Source organism: Cynocephalus volans, chromosome 8 (assembly GCF_027409185.1).
Source record: "Cynocephalus volans isolate mCynVol1 chromosome 8, mCynVol1.pri, whole genome shotgun sequence".
In the NCBI taxonomy this organism is placed as follows: Eukaryota; Metazoa; Chordata; class Mammalia; order Dermoptera; family Cynocephalidae; genus Cynocephalus; species Cynocephalus volans.
The window spans coordinates 57,590,447-57,606,678 of NC_084467.1; the positions used below are offsets into that span (position 1 = coordinate 57,590,447).

Consider the following 16,232-nt stretch of genomic DNA (forward strand, 5'->3'; position numbering starts at 1 on the left):
TTGGAACCTATCTAAAAGTACACCAATAGCAATAACAAATACCCAAGAATAGCAATAACTAATGCCTCTTAAGGTTTCAATTTGTGTAAAACATAGTACTAAGTGCTTGAAAAGAACATTTAGTTAAACCTCATGAGTGAAGGACTGATACAACCAAATTGTACAAATGAAGAAACTGAGTCACTTAAGCAACTTGCCTGGGACCATGCAACTCCAAGTGGTGGAGCCAGGAGTTGGACTGAGTTCCGTGTGAGTCCACAGTTGGTGTGTGAAACCACCAAGCTATGCAACTTCTCAGTATGGGTATGATTGAATAAATATAGTGCAAACATGATGAAATATTAAATAGCCATAAGTATGATGTTTTGAACAATGCTTATTAAAATGAGGAAATGTTCATTATATAATATTGAATGAAAAAGACAGGACAGAACACTTATTTATTTATATATTCGTTCATTCATTCATTTATTTTGGTGGCTGGCTGGTGTGGGGATCCAGGACACAACATTTATTAAAGATTATGATCTCCCCTAGGATACAGATATACACAAAAGACTGTTACCAAATAAAAAAAAAAATGATTGTTTCTAGTTTGTGAACTAATATGAAATTTTATTTTCTTCATGCTCTTCTATACTTTTCAAGAATCCTATAATTAGCATGTTTTGCTTGTATATCCAAAGAAATTCAAAGAATCAGTACTAAATTGGCTTAGCCCAATCATAGCCTATTGTGGTGGGGTCCAGAACGCTCCAAGACCAGGCAGCTTTCACACAGCAAGGGCAGCCTCCAGAGGGGCAGTGCCGAGCCCCATCGTGGGAGGGGCTGCTTCCTGGGCTGAGTGCGCCGCCTCACCCAGAGCCATCCTGCTGCAGAGTGGGGTTCTTAGTTAATGGGACCAGTGACCAGCACGTGTCAGAAAGGATAGGAATTTCCACTCTTTAACATCTAGTTAGGTGACTTTGGGCAAGTTATTTATTCTTTCTATGTCTTGTTTCCTCATCCATAAAATGAGGACAATAGTATTATCTACATGATTGGCTTGTTGTGGGGATTAACTGAATGAAACCACGTGAAGTTTAGTGTGTTACCTGGAAAATCATTAGTACCCCTTATATGGTTGCTTAAAAAGGATTACAAAACACACTTTGCCCCGTGGTAAATGTAGAGAGAAGAGCTGAGGAGATGATTTGGCATCATCTCTAAGAAACAGGTGGAACATATTATTGCTAAAACCAGGTCCTTTTGAGCAGATTTGATTACATTAGCTTGGTCTATGGTGGGCCAAAGAATGTGGTTATGTTATGCTTTAAGTTTTGCCCAAGAATAAGAAAGTACATTTCTTGTTTGAAACCACTCCAAATCCCTTGCAAACACATTGTCTTCTGTAAGGTTAACTCTAAAGTCCAATGTCAGTGTATATAAGTTACACAAAAATTCTTCCCAAATTAGAGGTGATTTGGGTTTTCTGAGTATATTCAAGTATCTCCTGTGAGAGTAATAGACATAATTTATCATTCTGTTGCAGGGACAGAATTGTCCTATTATGGGCATTGCACCACAGATATTAAATAAGTAATGGAAATATCATGATGTTTTTCTGCACATTAGGCAATACACCACTGATGATTCGAGCTCATATAAATGTTTTTCAGTCATAAAGTCTCTGTGTGTGTGTGCATCATTCTCTGAATGTTTTGTGTGTTAAAATACTATAAAATATTAATAGCAGGTGGATTAGGGTGATGGGGTTAAGGATGGCTCTTTTTTACTCCTTTTTGTTTTTCCTGTTACATTTTTTTCTCTATTATAATTATTGCTTTTATAATGAAAAATGTTAAGCATGATTTAAAAAGAAATGACCTAGCCACTTGGTGGCAGTATGCCATGAAGAATGTAATCTATATGGCTTCATTTCAGTTCTATGCTTAAAAATTTTGTTGCTGGCTTGATTTCTTCTCTGACAATCTTGTTTATAAATTGCCTTATTTCAGTATCTGATTCTTTGTGAAATTACCTTCTGATAATTAAGACTCTCTTTTAAATGACTTTAATCTAATTTAAATTAATGCACCTTGTTGGTTTCAAACTATGATAACAAGTAGACTGTAAAAGAAGATTATGTTTTTTCCCTATTAGGGCTGATAAAGCCCCGGTCAGATATGAAAATTATTTTTATGTGATGCAAATTAATAACTGAATTAAGTTTTATTGCCAAATAACCACCTGTAGTTTATACAACAGAATTACATTAACCTGTATTGATAACCAACAGCACCATATATTACTTTTACATTAAAAAATGCTAATTTTAAAATAATAAAAGTGGAAACAAAAAATATAGCAACATATGTTATAAGCCCATGATTTTGCCAAGTTGAAAATTGTGTTACATTTTAATGTTATATTTTTATTCTTAAAATTTCAAAATAATGTAGATACAGACTCCTGTTGAGCTCCTTGAGAATGAACATTGGCCTATAAAATACTAATTTAGATGAATAAACCTAATTGTTGGGCACTAGGGCATAGCCTTGTTCCCGCATAGTGTGAAGGAAACACATATCCAGGCAGCAAAAGAGATTCAGTGAAGCACTGAGAAACCAAAAAGAATTTCTGATTTGTCACAATTCCAGTCAGTGAAACATTTTTCTCTTGCTGTAGAGAAGCCAGAATAAAAACACAGGAAAGAACTCTTGGCTTTTCTGATGTTTTCATCTTCTAAAATCCCCTACCCATTGTTCTTACAAAACTATTCTTCAATCAAGTTTGTGCCTGCACCCGGATCAGCCTTTTTCAAAAGTTTCCAAAGACCTATAAGAACCTTTACATTGGAAATGTATGATCCTTTTCTCAAAGATAGTCCATGGGCTGCATAGCTTATTATACAAGCCTGTGATATCTCAATGATAAGTACACCTCGAGTTGTGATTTCTCCCTGGTCCAAAAGTAATTTTTTATAAGAGAAGAATTTGAAAACTGAAATCAGAATGACTGAATAAACAGGACTCGTAGCACTCTCAGTGGGAGAACTGTGTCCTTGAAGTCACCTCTGACAGCTTTTAATTATCAGAAAGGAGGAGCTGAACAAGGCCACTCCAGGACTCTTTTGAGTTCAGACTGGAGGCAAGTTCACTGCCAAGGCTGCTTACCCCACCTTGGTCGGAAGCTTTCATTGACAGTGTCCTGACAGCCTTTATGACCAGACAGGACTGGTCAGGATCCCTGCCAGTGGGAAAGGAGCAGAGAGAAGTCAATAATGACATTCTACCCCTGTGTTACAACCCCAAAGTGTCTGCTAATCAAAATTGGGCTTCTTAGGGGGAGCCATGAGAGCGTAACAGTATCCCAAAGATTGTGCAGAGGCAAAAGTGACACATCTTGGAGGCTCCTAAGGAAATCTGAACTTTATTGCATCATCTTGGAAGGAATCAAGTAGAGACCAGTAATTGTGCATTTTCCTGACTCAGTGAAATAAAACTCCTTGGTATTTGTTGCCTAGAAGCCTCATGAAATTAGTGGACACACCTTGAAGTTTCACAGACCCTGGGTAGTTTTTAATTGTCCTTGCAGTGTTTCCTCCTTTGAGATTTAACCAATTAAATAGAAAGAAAAAGACACATACTTGGAGGCCATTGCTTTTATTCTGTCTTTCAAGCCTATTAAAGTTTCTGCTTTACTTTAATCATCTCTAAACAAGGGGAAAAACTCTCTTAGGAAATTGGGGAACCTGAGTGCAAAATGTAAGAAGCTGACACTTTTTTCTTTTTGGTTAAGTTTTCCAGGTCATGCCAAAATCATTCCAACACGATACTCAGAATTCTGGGCTTGTATTTGCTTCCATCTTTAAAGGACACATTACTTCTGGTAAGAAAATACCTCTTAGGATTTTTGAGTAGTCTTCAGTAATTGCCCGTTTTAGCCCTTCGTACTGGAAAAAAAAAAATCATGCCAGGCATAAGTTTCTGGATCATAAGATATGCCGTATGCTTTCCATAGGAAAATAATCGACAAGGTACAAAGATCTGCTTAAAATCGAATTTAAGGAGTGGATTAGGTGGATATTGCTATATTTTGTAATGAGTTGGATACGTTTTCATTCCAATAGATACTAGGGCTCAAAATCCCAAAACTTCTTTTCAAAAACCCCCTTTATTTGTCTATCATGTGCTAGAAGTTTTATATACATCATCTTTTTCAGTCTTCAAAACAATCTGGTGAGATGTGTTATGTATCTATTTTATAGATGAGAAAACTGCAGCTCAGAGAGGTAAGGAGCTTGTCCAGTGTCACACAGCTGCTAAGTTGACAGATTGAAATTCAAACCCTTGGAAATCCTGAAGTTGATGCTCTTTCTCGTATACAAACCAGCTCCCATTTTATTTGTTTGTATGACTGAGTATTTTTCTATTGATGAGCATATCTGAATGATTTAGGCATAAATTTATTAGATCAGGTTGTGCAATGGGCAAAAATAACTCTAAATAGAAAGATCAAATTAAAAACTTAACGCGTGACTATTCACCACCAACCACTGGTAGACTATCTCCTTGCGTAGAAATCTGGCAGGAATAGTATAAGAACTTTGGCATGTTGCACGGATGTTCTTTGCGCATTTGTTTGCTTATTCAACAAATATTCATTAAGCAACTGCTATATGCCAGGCACTTTTCTGGGCACTGGGGAATCAGCAGTAAAAAAAAAAAAAAAATGAACAAAGCCCCTGTCCTCATGGAGCATCCATCCTAGATAGACAACGGAGCAAAGCTACAAACAGAACAACAAGAAAAGTCAGATGGCAGTTAAGTGTAATACAGAAACATGAAGCAGGTAAGGGCACTCTGAATCCGTAGGTGCGAATCAATTATGATCCAAGTGTTTAGGTTCAGTACAGATCCCTAATTATAGATGCCTATTTAGACATGCACCTTGACATTTCTGTGGGAATTGTGGAGGCTGGAAACTCAAGGCAGCTCTATGAGATAGATATTATTATCTCTATTGTAAAGGCTAGGAAAACTGAGCCGCAGCAAGTTTATGATTATGCCCTAAGGCCACAAAGCTGATAAGTGGCAGAGTTCAATTCAAGCCTAGATATCTCAGGCAGTGCTCTACTTCTTAGACCCCTTCACCCAGCACCAATGTTAACGGGATTCTCTATCCTCTTCCAGGCATTAATGCCCAAGGATGTGCTGCAGTCAGTACCCCCTATTAGTTGCTTAAAATGTTCAGCAATAGCTCTTTAGCCCTAGGACAATGCTAATTCTATATCCCACTGGGACTTTGGAGTTACCTAAAGCTATGCAGGACCCTGCCTGCCACTTGACTTTAGGAGAGGGGCTGGGCAGTCTAGAGACCCCCAAGTACAAGGTAGGTACAAGCACAAGGGAAATAACTAGGGAGGGAACTATACAGTGTCTGCCATATGGTAAGTATTCAATAAACATTTACTGAAGAGAGGGAGGGATTGAGGAAGGAGGATGGAAGGGAGGCCGATGCCCAGCATGGTTCTAGAACAAATTCCAGTAAGTCATGCCTCAGCTATCTTCTGTATTTGAAAATAGGGCTTTTTTAAATGCACCAGGGAGAAAATGTGATGATCCTGGTAGGTAACACATGTTGAATAAAGTATATTAATTATTTAAAGATTTCAGGAGACTAATTCAACTTCAAAATGCAAGAAAGGCATTGCTTTTAAAATAAGTGTGATGCAAGATATATGGCAATTTTTCTTTCTTCCTTATAACATATATTGTTCTAAGTAGAGGGAATGTCCTTTCTCAGCAGGAAAAATTTATGAGTAATCAATTTTAAAGAATGATGACAAGTTACACATAAATTCTGTCTCACACAAAAGATTTAAAAAGCCCAAAAGCCTCAGCTATGATTGTGGCTAACCTTAGACCCTGTTGCAAGTAATTGGGAATTCTGACCTGTGTTGGACAAACCAAACGAGGTTCATCACTAAATGTATTTGTATAAAATATGCGTGCACAAGCTGACCACATTTGCTGGGGATGCACTTCTAGATATCCACTGATATCAGATACACGCAGCCAAATTTTTTCAAACACAAGGATGTTTCCTGGGGTATAGTCGTGCAGTTTGGAAGAGCAGTTAGGGCCCAAGGTACAGGTTAATTTTGCTTCTCTCTTCCTCTTTTCCTTTGAGATCAATAATCTTCACTTTGAGCAGAGTAGAGAGAGCAATGATTCTGATATCACGTGAATACTAATGCTTAGTTAAGATGATTTTTCTTTCCTTTCATTAGACAACAGGCAAGACATTGGACTTTTATTGGGAATGGTCTTCTTTGCTGTTATATTGTCAGTTCTTTCCTTGACTGGGATATTTAACAGATCACTCCGAACTGGGTAAGATTTGCAGAATTTCTGTTTTCTTATTGAGACCATACATATGCACCATCAAAATGTAGTCAATTCAGTTACTTACTAGAAAGTTCCTTTCACTTTTTTATTCAGAAAAAAGAAAATAAAAGGAGCAATGTTTAATGAGTACCTACCTGTGCCATGCTCTTTACAAATGTCATTCATTTAGTCCTTAAAATGACCCTGCCAGAAAAGCTCCATGGCCTGTTTTTCAGATGACTTAAATGAGGCTTAGAGAGGCTAAATCCTCAGCCAAGGTCACTGAGCACGAAGCCGGGAGTCCAGACACAGCGATATCTAAGCCCATGTTTTCTCCTTTATTACATACACAGCCTTTCCATTGTGCCTCAGGATTATCTACAGCACCTGGGTTCCTGAGCATGGTTAAATCATAACCTGCCTTGACTCCTTAGCCATACAAATTGGCTGAATCAGTGTGAAGACCAGTGTGGCAACATTTGAATTTGCCACTCTGTTACCAGATTTGTGTTGGTATTTTAGCATCCAGCCCCAGAGCCCCTTCTCCTTGGCCTCCATCAATCAGTTTTCCCCCCGTATGGTTTCAGTAAGATCTATGCCTAGTTATTGAAAATGAGATGTTGAGGAGAGCAAGGCCTTTGATTTTTCTAAATTTTACTAGATGCACTGAGTATTTCTAATCTGTTAATAGACTAGAGTTGTTTAATATGGCAGTCTCCCAGTACATTCAATTACTCACAAAATTTGACACATGAATGTGCTTTGCCAAATTGGCACCAAGTTTCTCTTTCTTGCCATCACTTGCTTATGAGATAATCTTTCTTTTAAATTTATAATCAAAATGCAGTAGAAAGATTTTAAATGAGCTATTCTAAATAAAGCACACTAATGATTTCTTATCTATATAGGCTTTTTCCTAAGAACTTAAGTATATTTCAAAATTTAAATTATACATTAATACACATATCCCTAACACCGTTGTGAGATAGGCAGACTAATATGGAGTTTTAATTTTGGTTGTTTTAAAATATACTTGATTATAAAGTCCCTTGAAATATCTTAATGTTCAATATCTTAATACCCCATAAAAATACTCATATTAATATTTGTATCATTATCCAAAGATGTCTTAGTGTATTTTAAATAACATTAAGTGATTAGTGAATTTTTAAATAACATTCTTTGTTACTAAGAATAACCTAAAAACTAAGTTTCAGTTGGCAATGACAAATAAGGCAGTACGACAATTCTTTGTGTATTTAATTATTTAAATAAGTACTCTTTTTAAAATAGATAAAAGAAAAAGAGATAATTCCAATATAACTATTTTACGTTTGAGCAGATACTGTTATTTAATAAAACTATATATTATTTATAAAGGCCTTACTTTGGAAACAGAACTGGACAAGGGAGGGCAAAGCATTTTAAATATAATGAATCTAAGAGTAGGTAAATATAATAAATATGTTCTTATTGTATCAGCATGCTATATAAAAACTTTACTACAATGGCATGAACTTACTAATTTGGTGTAATTGTAAATATAGAAACAGAGTGTGAAGTAGTAAAAAAACTGAATTATAAAACATCGTATAAATATGTGTAAAGAAATTATTTTTAAGGGCCGGCTTGTGGCTCACTTGGGAGAGCGTGGTGCTGACAACACCAAGTCAAAGGTTAAGATCCCCTTACCGGTCATCTTAAAAAAAGAAAGAAAGAAAGAAAGAAATCATTTTACCCTAAAGTTGAAGGTCAGATTGAGCTAGCAGAATTTATTCAGCCATCTCAGTTGTTACTTAGTAAAAATTCTTAGAGAACCCACTTAAAGAGATAAATACATTTGATCTGTTGTTAAGGGGTGGGTTCTCTTGATAACATGTAAAAATGTGCTTGAAATCAGTTTCGTCTCTTAGTTCAGGGTACGACCTGTTTCATTTGCACTGTCAATACAGAAAATGCTTTTAAACACAGTGGCAGTGCCAAGGTAGCTTGGGGGAAGGAGGAAGTGGGACATTTATGGCTTCTCCCTCTTCTTTCTCTCACCCATCCCATCCCGGTGATCCTTACTAAGCACACAGTCTAAGTAAAAACCGGTTCTCACTGTGCCACACAAAAGCAAGACGAATTCCCCAGCCTCATACTCCATCCACATAAAGCTTAGAGCCACCACTATCATAGCAACTCTATTTGGAATAATTACAAAATTCAGAATTATAGGAGCTTGAATTATAGGATTTCATTGTATAACTTTCTCTTCCTTAATATTCTGCAGTCAATTTTGTTGGAAAGTTGTACAGAAATATCCCTTAAGTTTTTCTTTCTTTCTTTTTCTTTTATTGAAACATAAATTGATCATACATATTGGTAATATAAAGAGTTGACTATCAGTACTTGTTTAAAATATGTGATGATCAAATCAAGATAATTAGCATATTCATCATTACAATATGTAATCATTTTAATGTCCATTAACCAATTTCTTGATGACCTCCTTCCCCATCCCCCTTTCCCACCTCCAATAATAAGAGATCTGTTCTCACCTTCTGAAAGTTCAATATATTATTGTGATTATTGTCTTCCTTTCTTTCTTTCTCTCCCTTTCTTTCCTTCTTTCCTCACACTTATGAGTGAGGAAATGCAGTATTTCTCTTTTTGTGAGGACATGTGGTATTTCTCTTTCTGTGCCAGGCTTATTTCACTTAACATAATTTTATCCAAGCTCATCCATGTTGCTGCAAATGGCAGAATTTCATTCTTTTTTATGGCTCAGTAGCATTCCAGTGTGCACATATACTCCATTTTCCTTATCCAGTCATCCACTGATGGACATTTAGGTTAGTTCCATAACTTGGCTATTGTGAATAGAGCTGTGATAATCATGGGACTACCGGTATCCCTTTGACACAATGATTTCCGTTCATTTGGGTATATACCCAGTAGTGGGATTGCTGGATTGTATGGTAGTTCTTTCTATCTGTAGTTGTTTGAGAAACCTCCATACTGTTTTGCATAAAGGCTGGACTAATTTACTGACTAGTCCCACCAACAGTGTAGAAGGGTTTCCCTTTCTCCACATCCTGACCAGCATTTGTTATTCTCAGTCTTTTTGGTAACAGCCAGTCTAACTGGGGTGAGATGATGTCTAAAAATGGTTTTGATTTGTATTTCCCTGATGCTTAGGGATGTTAAATATTTTTTTCATGTACCCTGTTGGTCATTTGTATGTCTGCCTTTGAGAAATGTCTATTCAGCTCCTTTACCCATTTTTTAATGAGATTATTTGGGTTTTTACTGTTAAGTTGTTTGAGTTCCTTATGTATCCTGGATATTAATCCCCTGTTGGATGTATAGTTTGCAAATATTTTCTCCCATTCTGTAAGTTGTCTTTTCATTCTGTTGATAGTTTCCTTTGCTGTTGAAAACCATTTTAGTTTGATATAATTTCATTTGTTTATTTTTCCTTTTGTTGCCTGTGCTTTGGAGGTCTTCCTCATAAAGTGTTTGCCCAGTCCTACTCCTGAAGTGTTTCCCGTATGTTTTCTTCTAGGACTTCTATACTTTCAGGTCTTATATTTAAGTCTTTAATATATTTTGAGTTGATTTTGGTATATGGTGAGAGGTACAGGTCTAATTTCATTCTTCTACATGTGGATATCCAGTTTTCCCAGCACCATTTGCTGAAGAGGCTATCCTTTCACTAATGTATATTCTTGGTGCCTTTGTCAAAGATCAACTGGCTGTAAGTGCATGGATTGATATCTGGCTTCTCTATTCTGTTCCATTGGTTCATGTGTCTATTTTTATGCCAGTACCATGCTGTTTTGATTACTATGGTTCTGTAGTATAATTTGAAGCCAGCTAGTGTAATGCCTCCAGCTTTATTTATTTATTTTTAGCCCAAGATTGCTTTGGCTATTCAGGGTCTTTTGTTTTATATGAATGTTAGGATTGTTTTCTCCATTTCTGTGAAGAATATCATTGGTATTTTGATGGGGATTGCATTGAATCTGTAGATCGCTTTGGGTGGTATGGATATTTTCACAATGTTAATTCTTCCAGTCCATGAGTATGGAATGTCTTTCCGTCTTTTGGTATCTTCTTTAATTCCCTTCAGCAGTGATTTGTAGTTCTCATTGTAGAGAACTTTCACCTCCTTTGCTAAACTTATTCCTAGATATTTTACTTTTTCAGTGACTATTGTAAATGGGCTTGCTTTCTTGATTTCTTTTTCTGCTAGTTCATTGTTGGAGTATAAAAACACTATCGATTTTTGTATATTGATGTTGTATCCTGCAACTTTACTGAATTCATGTATCAGTTCTAAGAATTTTTTGGTAGAGTCTTTATGTTTTTCTATATATAGAGTCATGTCATCTGCAAATAGGGTCAATTTGACCTTTTCTTTTCCAATTTGGATGCTCTTTATCTCTTTCTCTTGCCTGATTGCTCTGCCAAGTACTTCCAATACTATGTTAAATAGGAGTGGTGAGAGTGGGCCTCCTTGTCTTATTCCTGTTCATTCTGGATGATGTTGGCAGTGGGTTTGTCATATATGGCTTTTATTGTGTTGAGATACTTATCTTGTATACCCAGTTTGTTGAGAGTCTTTATCATGAAAGGATGTTGAATTTTCTCAAATGCTTTTCGTGCATCTGAGATGGTCAGATGATTTTGTCCTTGATATTGTTGATGTGGTGTATCACATTTATGGATTTGCACATGTTGAACCATTCTTGCCTCCCCAGGATGAATCCCATTTGATCATGATGCATACTCTTTTTGATGTGCTGCTGTAGTCTGTTTGCTAATATTTTGTTGAGGATTTTTGCATCTATGTTCTTCAAGATGTTGGTTGTAGTTTTCTTTTTTTGTTGTATATTTGTCTGATTTTGGTATGAAGGTAATGCTGGCCTCATAGAATGAGTTTGGGAGAATGGCCTCTGTTTCTATTTCTTGGAAAAATTGGTATTAATTCTTCTTTAAAGTTTTGGTAGAATTCATCAGTGAAGGCATCTGGTCCTTGGCTTTTTTTTGTAGGAAGACTGCTGATTTCTGCCTCAATCTTTTTGCCTTTTATAGGTCTGCTCAGGTTTTCCATTTCTTCTTGGATCAGTCTTGGTAGTTTGTATGTGTCTGGAAATGTATCCATTTCCTCCAGATTCTCAAATTTGTTGGTGTATAGTTGTTCATAATAGTCTCTAAATATTCTCTGTATTTCTGTGTCAGTTGTGATGTCTCATTTTCATTTCTGATTTTTGTTATTTGGTCCTTTTCTTTTCTTTTTCAAGTTAGTTTGGCTAATGGTTTGTCTATTTCATTTATCTTATGAAAAAACAAGCTTTGTTTTATTGATCTTTTGTATCATTTGGGGGGTCTTTATTTCATTTAGTTCTGCTCTGATCTTAATTATTTCTGTCTGTCTGCTAATTTGGGGATTGAATTGTTTGTGCTTTTCTAGTTCTTTGAAGTGTAACATTAGGTTGTTTAAATGAAGTCTTTCTATTCTTTTGATGTGAATATTTATTGCAATGAACTTCCCTCTTAGTACTGCTTTTGCAGTATCCCACAGGTTTGGTATGTATGATGTGTCTTTATTTTCATTAGTTTCAAGAAATTTTTTGATATCCTGTTTAATTTCTTCTTGAACCCATATGTTGTTTAATTTCCATGTATTTGTATTGTTTCCAAGTTTTGCTTATTATCAATTTCTAGTTTTAATCCATTATGTTCTGAAAAAGATACTTGAAATTATTTCAGTTTTAAAAAAATTTGTTGAGTCTCGATTTGTGACCTAATATGTGGTCTATCTTGGAGAATGTTGCATGTGCTGATGAAAAGAATATGTATTCTATAATTGTTGAATGAAATCTTCTGTAGATGTCTGCCAAGTTCAATTGCTCTAAAGTATAGTTTAAATCCTGTGTTTCTCTGTTGATTTGTTATCTAGATGATCTGTCCAATGATGAGAGAGGTCCCCACCATCATATTGGGGTCTATCTCTCTCTTAAGGTCTAATAGTATTTGCTTTATATATCTGGGTGCTCTGATGTTGGTTGCATACATATTTATGATTGTTATGTCTTCTTGCTGGATAGATTCCTTTATCATTATATAATGCTCTTCTTTGTCTCTTTTTATAGTTTTTGGTTTAAAGTCTACTTTATCTGACATAAGAATAGCTACACCTGCTCATTGTTGGTTTCCATTTGTGTAGTATATCTTTTTCTATCCCTTCTCTATTAGTCTGTGTGAGTCTTTACAGGTGAGGTGGGTTTCTTGTAGGCAGCATGTAGTTTGGTCTAGTTTTTTAATCCATTTGGCCAATCTATGTATTTTGTGTGGGGAATTCAATCCATTTATATTTAGGGTTGTCATTGAAAGGTATTGTCTTACTCCTGGGATTTAATTGATATTTGTGTGGTTGTTTTAAATATCTTTTTTTGTGTTTACTTTAAATATCTTTTATTGTTTGTCTTTGATGTTCATTGTTTTTTCGAGGTGGTAAGATATAGTTTCTTTCTCTTTCTCATTTAACATATCTTCTCTGCAAATGGAATTTGTCCTTTTTCATACTCATGGTGGCGATTATCATTTTTTGGATTCCAAATGCAGGACTCCCTAAAGGATTTGTAGGGCTGGTCATGTGTTAGTGAACTCCCACAGTTTTTATTTGTCTGGGAAGTATACTATTTCTACTGAATATCTGAAGGATAGCCTTGCTGTGTATAGTATTGTCTGGCAGGCTTTTTCTTTTAGTGTTGAATGTAACATCCCACTCACTTCTGGCCTGTAGGGTTTCTGCTGAGAAGTCTGCTGTTAGTCTGATAGAGACTCTCTTATAGGTGACTTGATGTTTTTCTCCTGCTGTTTTTAGAAATCTCTCTTTGTCTTTGACTTTTGAGAATTTCACTATAATGTATTTCAGAGAGGACCTTTTTGGATTGAACCGGTTGGGGATCTTTGAGCCTCCTTGATCTGGAAGTCCATATCTCTCCTGATACCTTGGAAATTTTCCACTATTATTTCATTGGATAGGTTTTCAATGCCTTTTCCTTGCTCCTCTCCTTCTGGACCACCCATGATTTAAGGTGCACTTAAGGTTGTCTGATAGCTCTCATAGATTTTCTTCATTTTTTGATTCTCTATTCTTTTTTGTTTTTGTCTGCTTGGGTTATTTTGAAAAGACTGTCTTCGAGACTGGAAATTCTTTCTTCCACTTGCTCTATCCAGCTGCTTAAACTCTCTGTTGTAGTTTTTACTTTGTTTAATGTGTTCTTCAGTTCCAGGAATTCTGCTACATTCTTTTTTAATGTATTTATCTCTTTGTAAATTTCCTCTTTTATGGTGTGGATTTTTTTCCTCATTTTGTTGTGTCTTCTATCAGGGTCTTTTTGTATCCACTGGGTTTCCTTAAGATTGTTGCTCATAATTCCTTTTCAGATAGTTCAAAGATTTCCTGCTGTTTGGGGTCTGGTATTCATGAATTATTGTATTCCTTTGGTGGTGTAATATTTTCTTATTTTTGTATTTCTAGCATCCCTACTTTGATGTCTGGTCATCTGGTAGACTTGCTTCTTCTACTATTCTGAAGTGGCTTTTGAAGAGAGAGACTCCCTCTTGTAGACTTGTTTTATATTGACCACTGAGTAGGTGTTTTAGTTTGTGTTCTGGGTAGACTCAATAGTGTAGTCTCTTTATGGTTACTTCAGCTGTATTCATCATTGAAGTTGTCTGTGAGTGCCTCTGTGGCTTAGCAACTGGGCACTTAGTGAATCTTTACTCTTTCCTGTTTCCTCTTGTCTGGCAAAATACAGGAACACCTGGATCTCAGTGAGGTGCAGCTGGTGGCACCTGGGCTGTGCATCGACAGTAGCAGTGGCAATGGCTGTGGTGGGGAGCTAGACCAATTGCTAAGTAGGGAGAAGGTAGCTGCAGATGCATTGTTCTGGGGCTGGACAATGCAAGCGGCACCTGGCAGATGTGGGCAGGTGGTAGGAGGCTGCTTGGTGGAGGGCACTGGTGGCTTCAGATGTGGTTGCAGCTGCATGTGGTGGGTCCACATGGCAGGGGGTGCCAGCAGCTGCGGCTGCTGCTGTGGCTGTGATTGGTGGGGGCCACACACCCTTAACTTTTTCAAACTTTCCCTCATTGACACTTCTGCTTATAATGGTTGCTATTTTAACATGTGTACAGTTTCACTACCAGGGTGGTTCTCGCATTTATCTAGAATGAGTGTTTTGAAATGTTCCTGCTCATTAGAAAGAGGCAGAGAATTAGAGACAAGGAAAATCTGACAAAAGGTAAATTAACTTTCCACTTAACTTTCTTTAAGTAAGAGGTAGAACCTTAGTACCTGCATCAGGAAGCTTGATTTTTATTATGTATTCCATTCTCGTTGACTTCCTAAATTCCTATATGATTACCTGCACCAATACTAAAGTAACATGCTTCTTCTAATGTGTCATTTTTCTTTTTTAGAATTAAAAGAAGAATCTTGTCGCTAATACCAAAGTGGCTTCATGAAGATATTCCTAATATAGAAAACAGTAATGTTGTGAAAATGCTACAGGTAACCAAACACCATCAAATAAAAACTGAGTGGCAGTTGAGACCAAAAGTGCAGTCTAATAATTAAAGTAGAATTTCCATTCAAGTAAATATATGTGTATACATATTAAAATAATTATATAAGTATGTTGAAACAAAGTTGTACATATTTCAGACCCTACTTAAAATATATGAAAGAATGGAGGTAAGGAAAGAAAAAAAGAGAAGAAAAAAATTCCTATTCAAAAGAGAATAGTGAAGTGAAAGATTGTGGGCCAGGTGCCAGGATCACTTGGTGATCAAGCAATTGGCAGATGTCTTTAGAGACAAAGGAAGGAGAGAATAAAAGCTCAATGAAATGAGCTTCAAAACTCAAAGGGACTTCTGTTTTACATGAGATGGAGAAGTAGGTAGAGCTCAAGGAGGGCACAACTTCATTCTTTAGATGAAATTGGGCACAATCAGGGTGTTATAGCCATAGACAACTTCATTCTTTAGACCCAGTGGAATTTGAGAGAGTAAAGTGAGAGGACCGTGGGAAGATGTTGTTACCAGGGATGGGCCAGGTTTCCACGTCAGCAAAGAAGAGAAGGGTGTGAACCAGGAAGACGCTGAGGATACAGGGGACTTTTCTGGTTATGGAGGAGGGGAAGGGTCTGCCATGAGCATTCCTGCTACTTTCCTGCACTCTGCTAGGCTGTCAAAACCCAGTCAGTGGCAGAGGCAGATCATCCAAACATTTCAATGAAGCAAAGTAAGTGCAGTGACAGAAATGAGCCCAAACATTCCATGGGAGTAGAGAGGAAACACACTGAAAGAGGAGAGGAAGTTGCTCAGGAGAAAGAAAGAACACTCAAAGAAGGGATAAGAGGAGCAAAGGTACAGAGGTGAGAACAGCATGATGAAGTATTTGTAAAGCAAATAAAAGTGGCTCCTTTTGAAGCTCTGATGAGCTCATTAATTAACTCTTTCCCCAGCCTCACAGCATTTGAACAAAGGGTTCCTAGTAAGCCATTTGTCAACAGAACAAAGTTTGAGTTCTGCCATACAAGATCTTCTTTGGTCTGATCCCTCTCATCATTCCAGCATTATTCCAGCTTCTCCTCACTCAGGATTTTCAATAAAGCAACACTCAACATGCTGTGTGTGTGCCCAAACCTGGCAAGCTCCCTAGGGAGGCTGGGCCTGAAGAAAATCTGAATGATACTTTGTGCAACTTTATTTGAGATCTTCTTTGCCAAACTCCCCTACTATTCTAAGCTCCTGGAATTAAAGGTGAACCTTAGGGTTTCCTTCAGATGAGGTTTTGTTTTC

General features: G+C 36.7%; 1 protein-coding gene across 1 annotated transcript in view; it reads left to right on the plus strand.

Annotated features, from left to right (window-relative positions):
• The window catches only part of IL23R (interleukin 23 receptor), a 75,138-nt gene that overhangs the window by 50,529 nt on the left and 8,377 nt on the right, over positions 1–16,232 (plus strand). Inside the window, exons 7-9 of the mRNA XM_063107092.1 lie at positions 3,781–3,870; positions 6,275–6,377; positions 14,850–14,940. Coding sequence (XP_062963162.1) covers positions 3,781–3,870; positions 6,275–6,377; positions 14,850–14,940 — 284 coding nt within the window. The remainder of the gene's footprint in view (positions 1–3,780; positions 3,871–6,274; positions 6,378–14,849; positions 14,941–16,232) is intronic.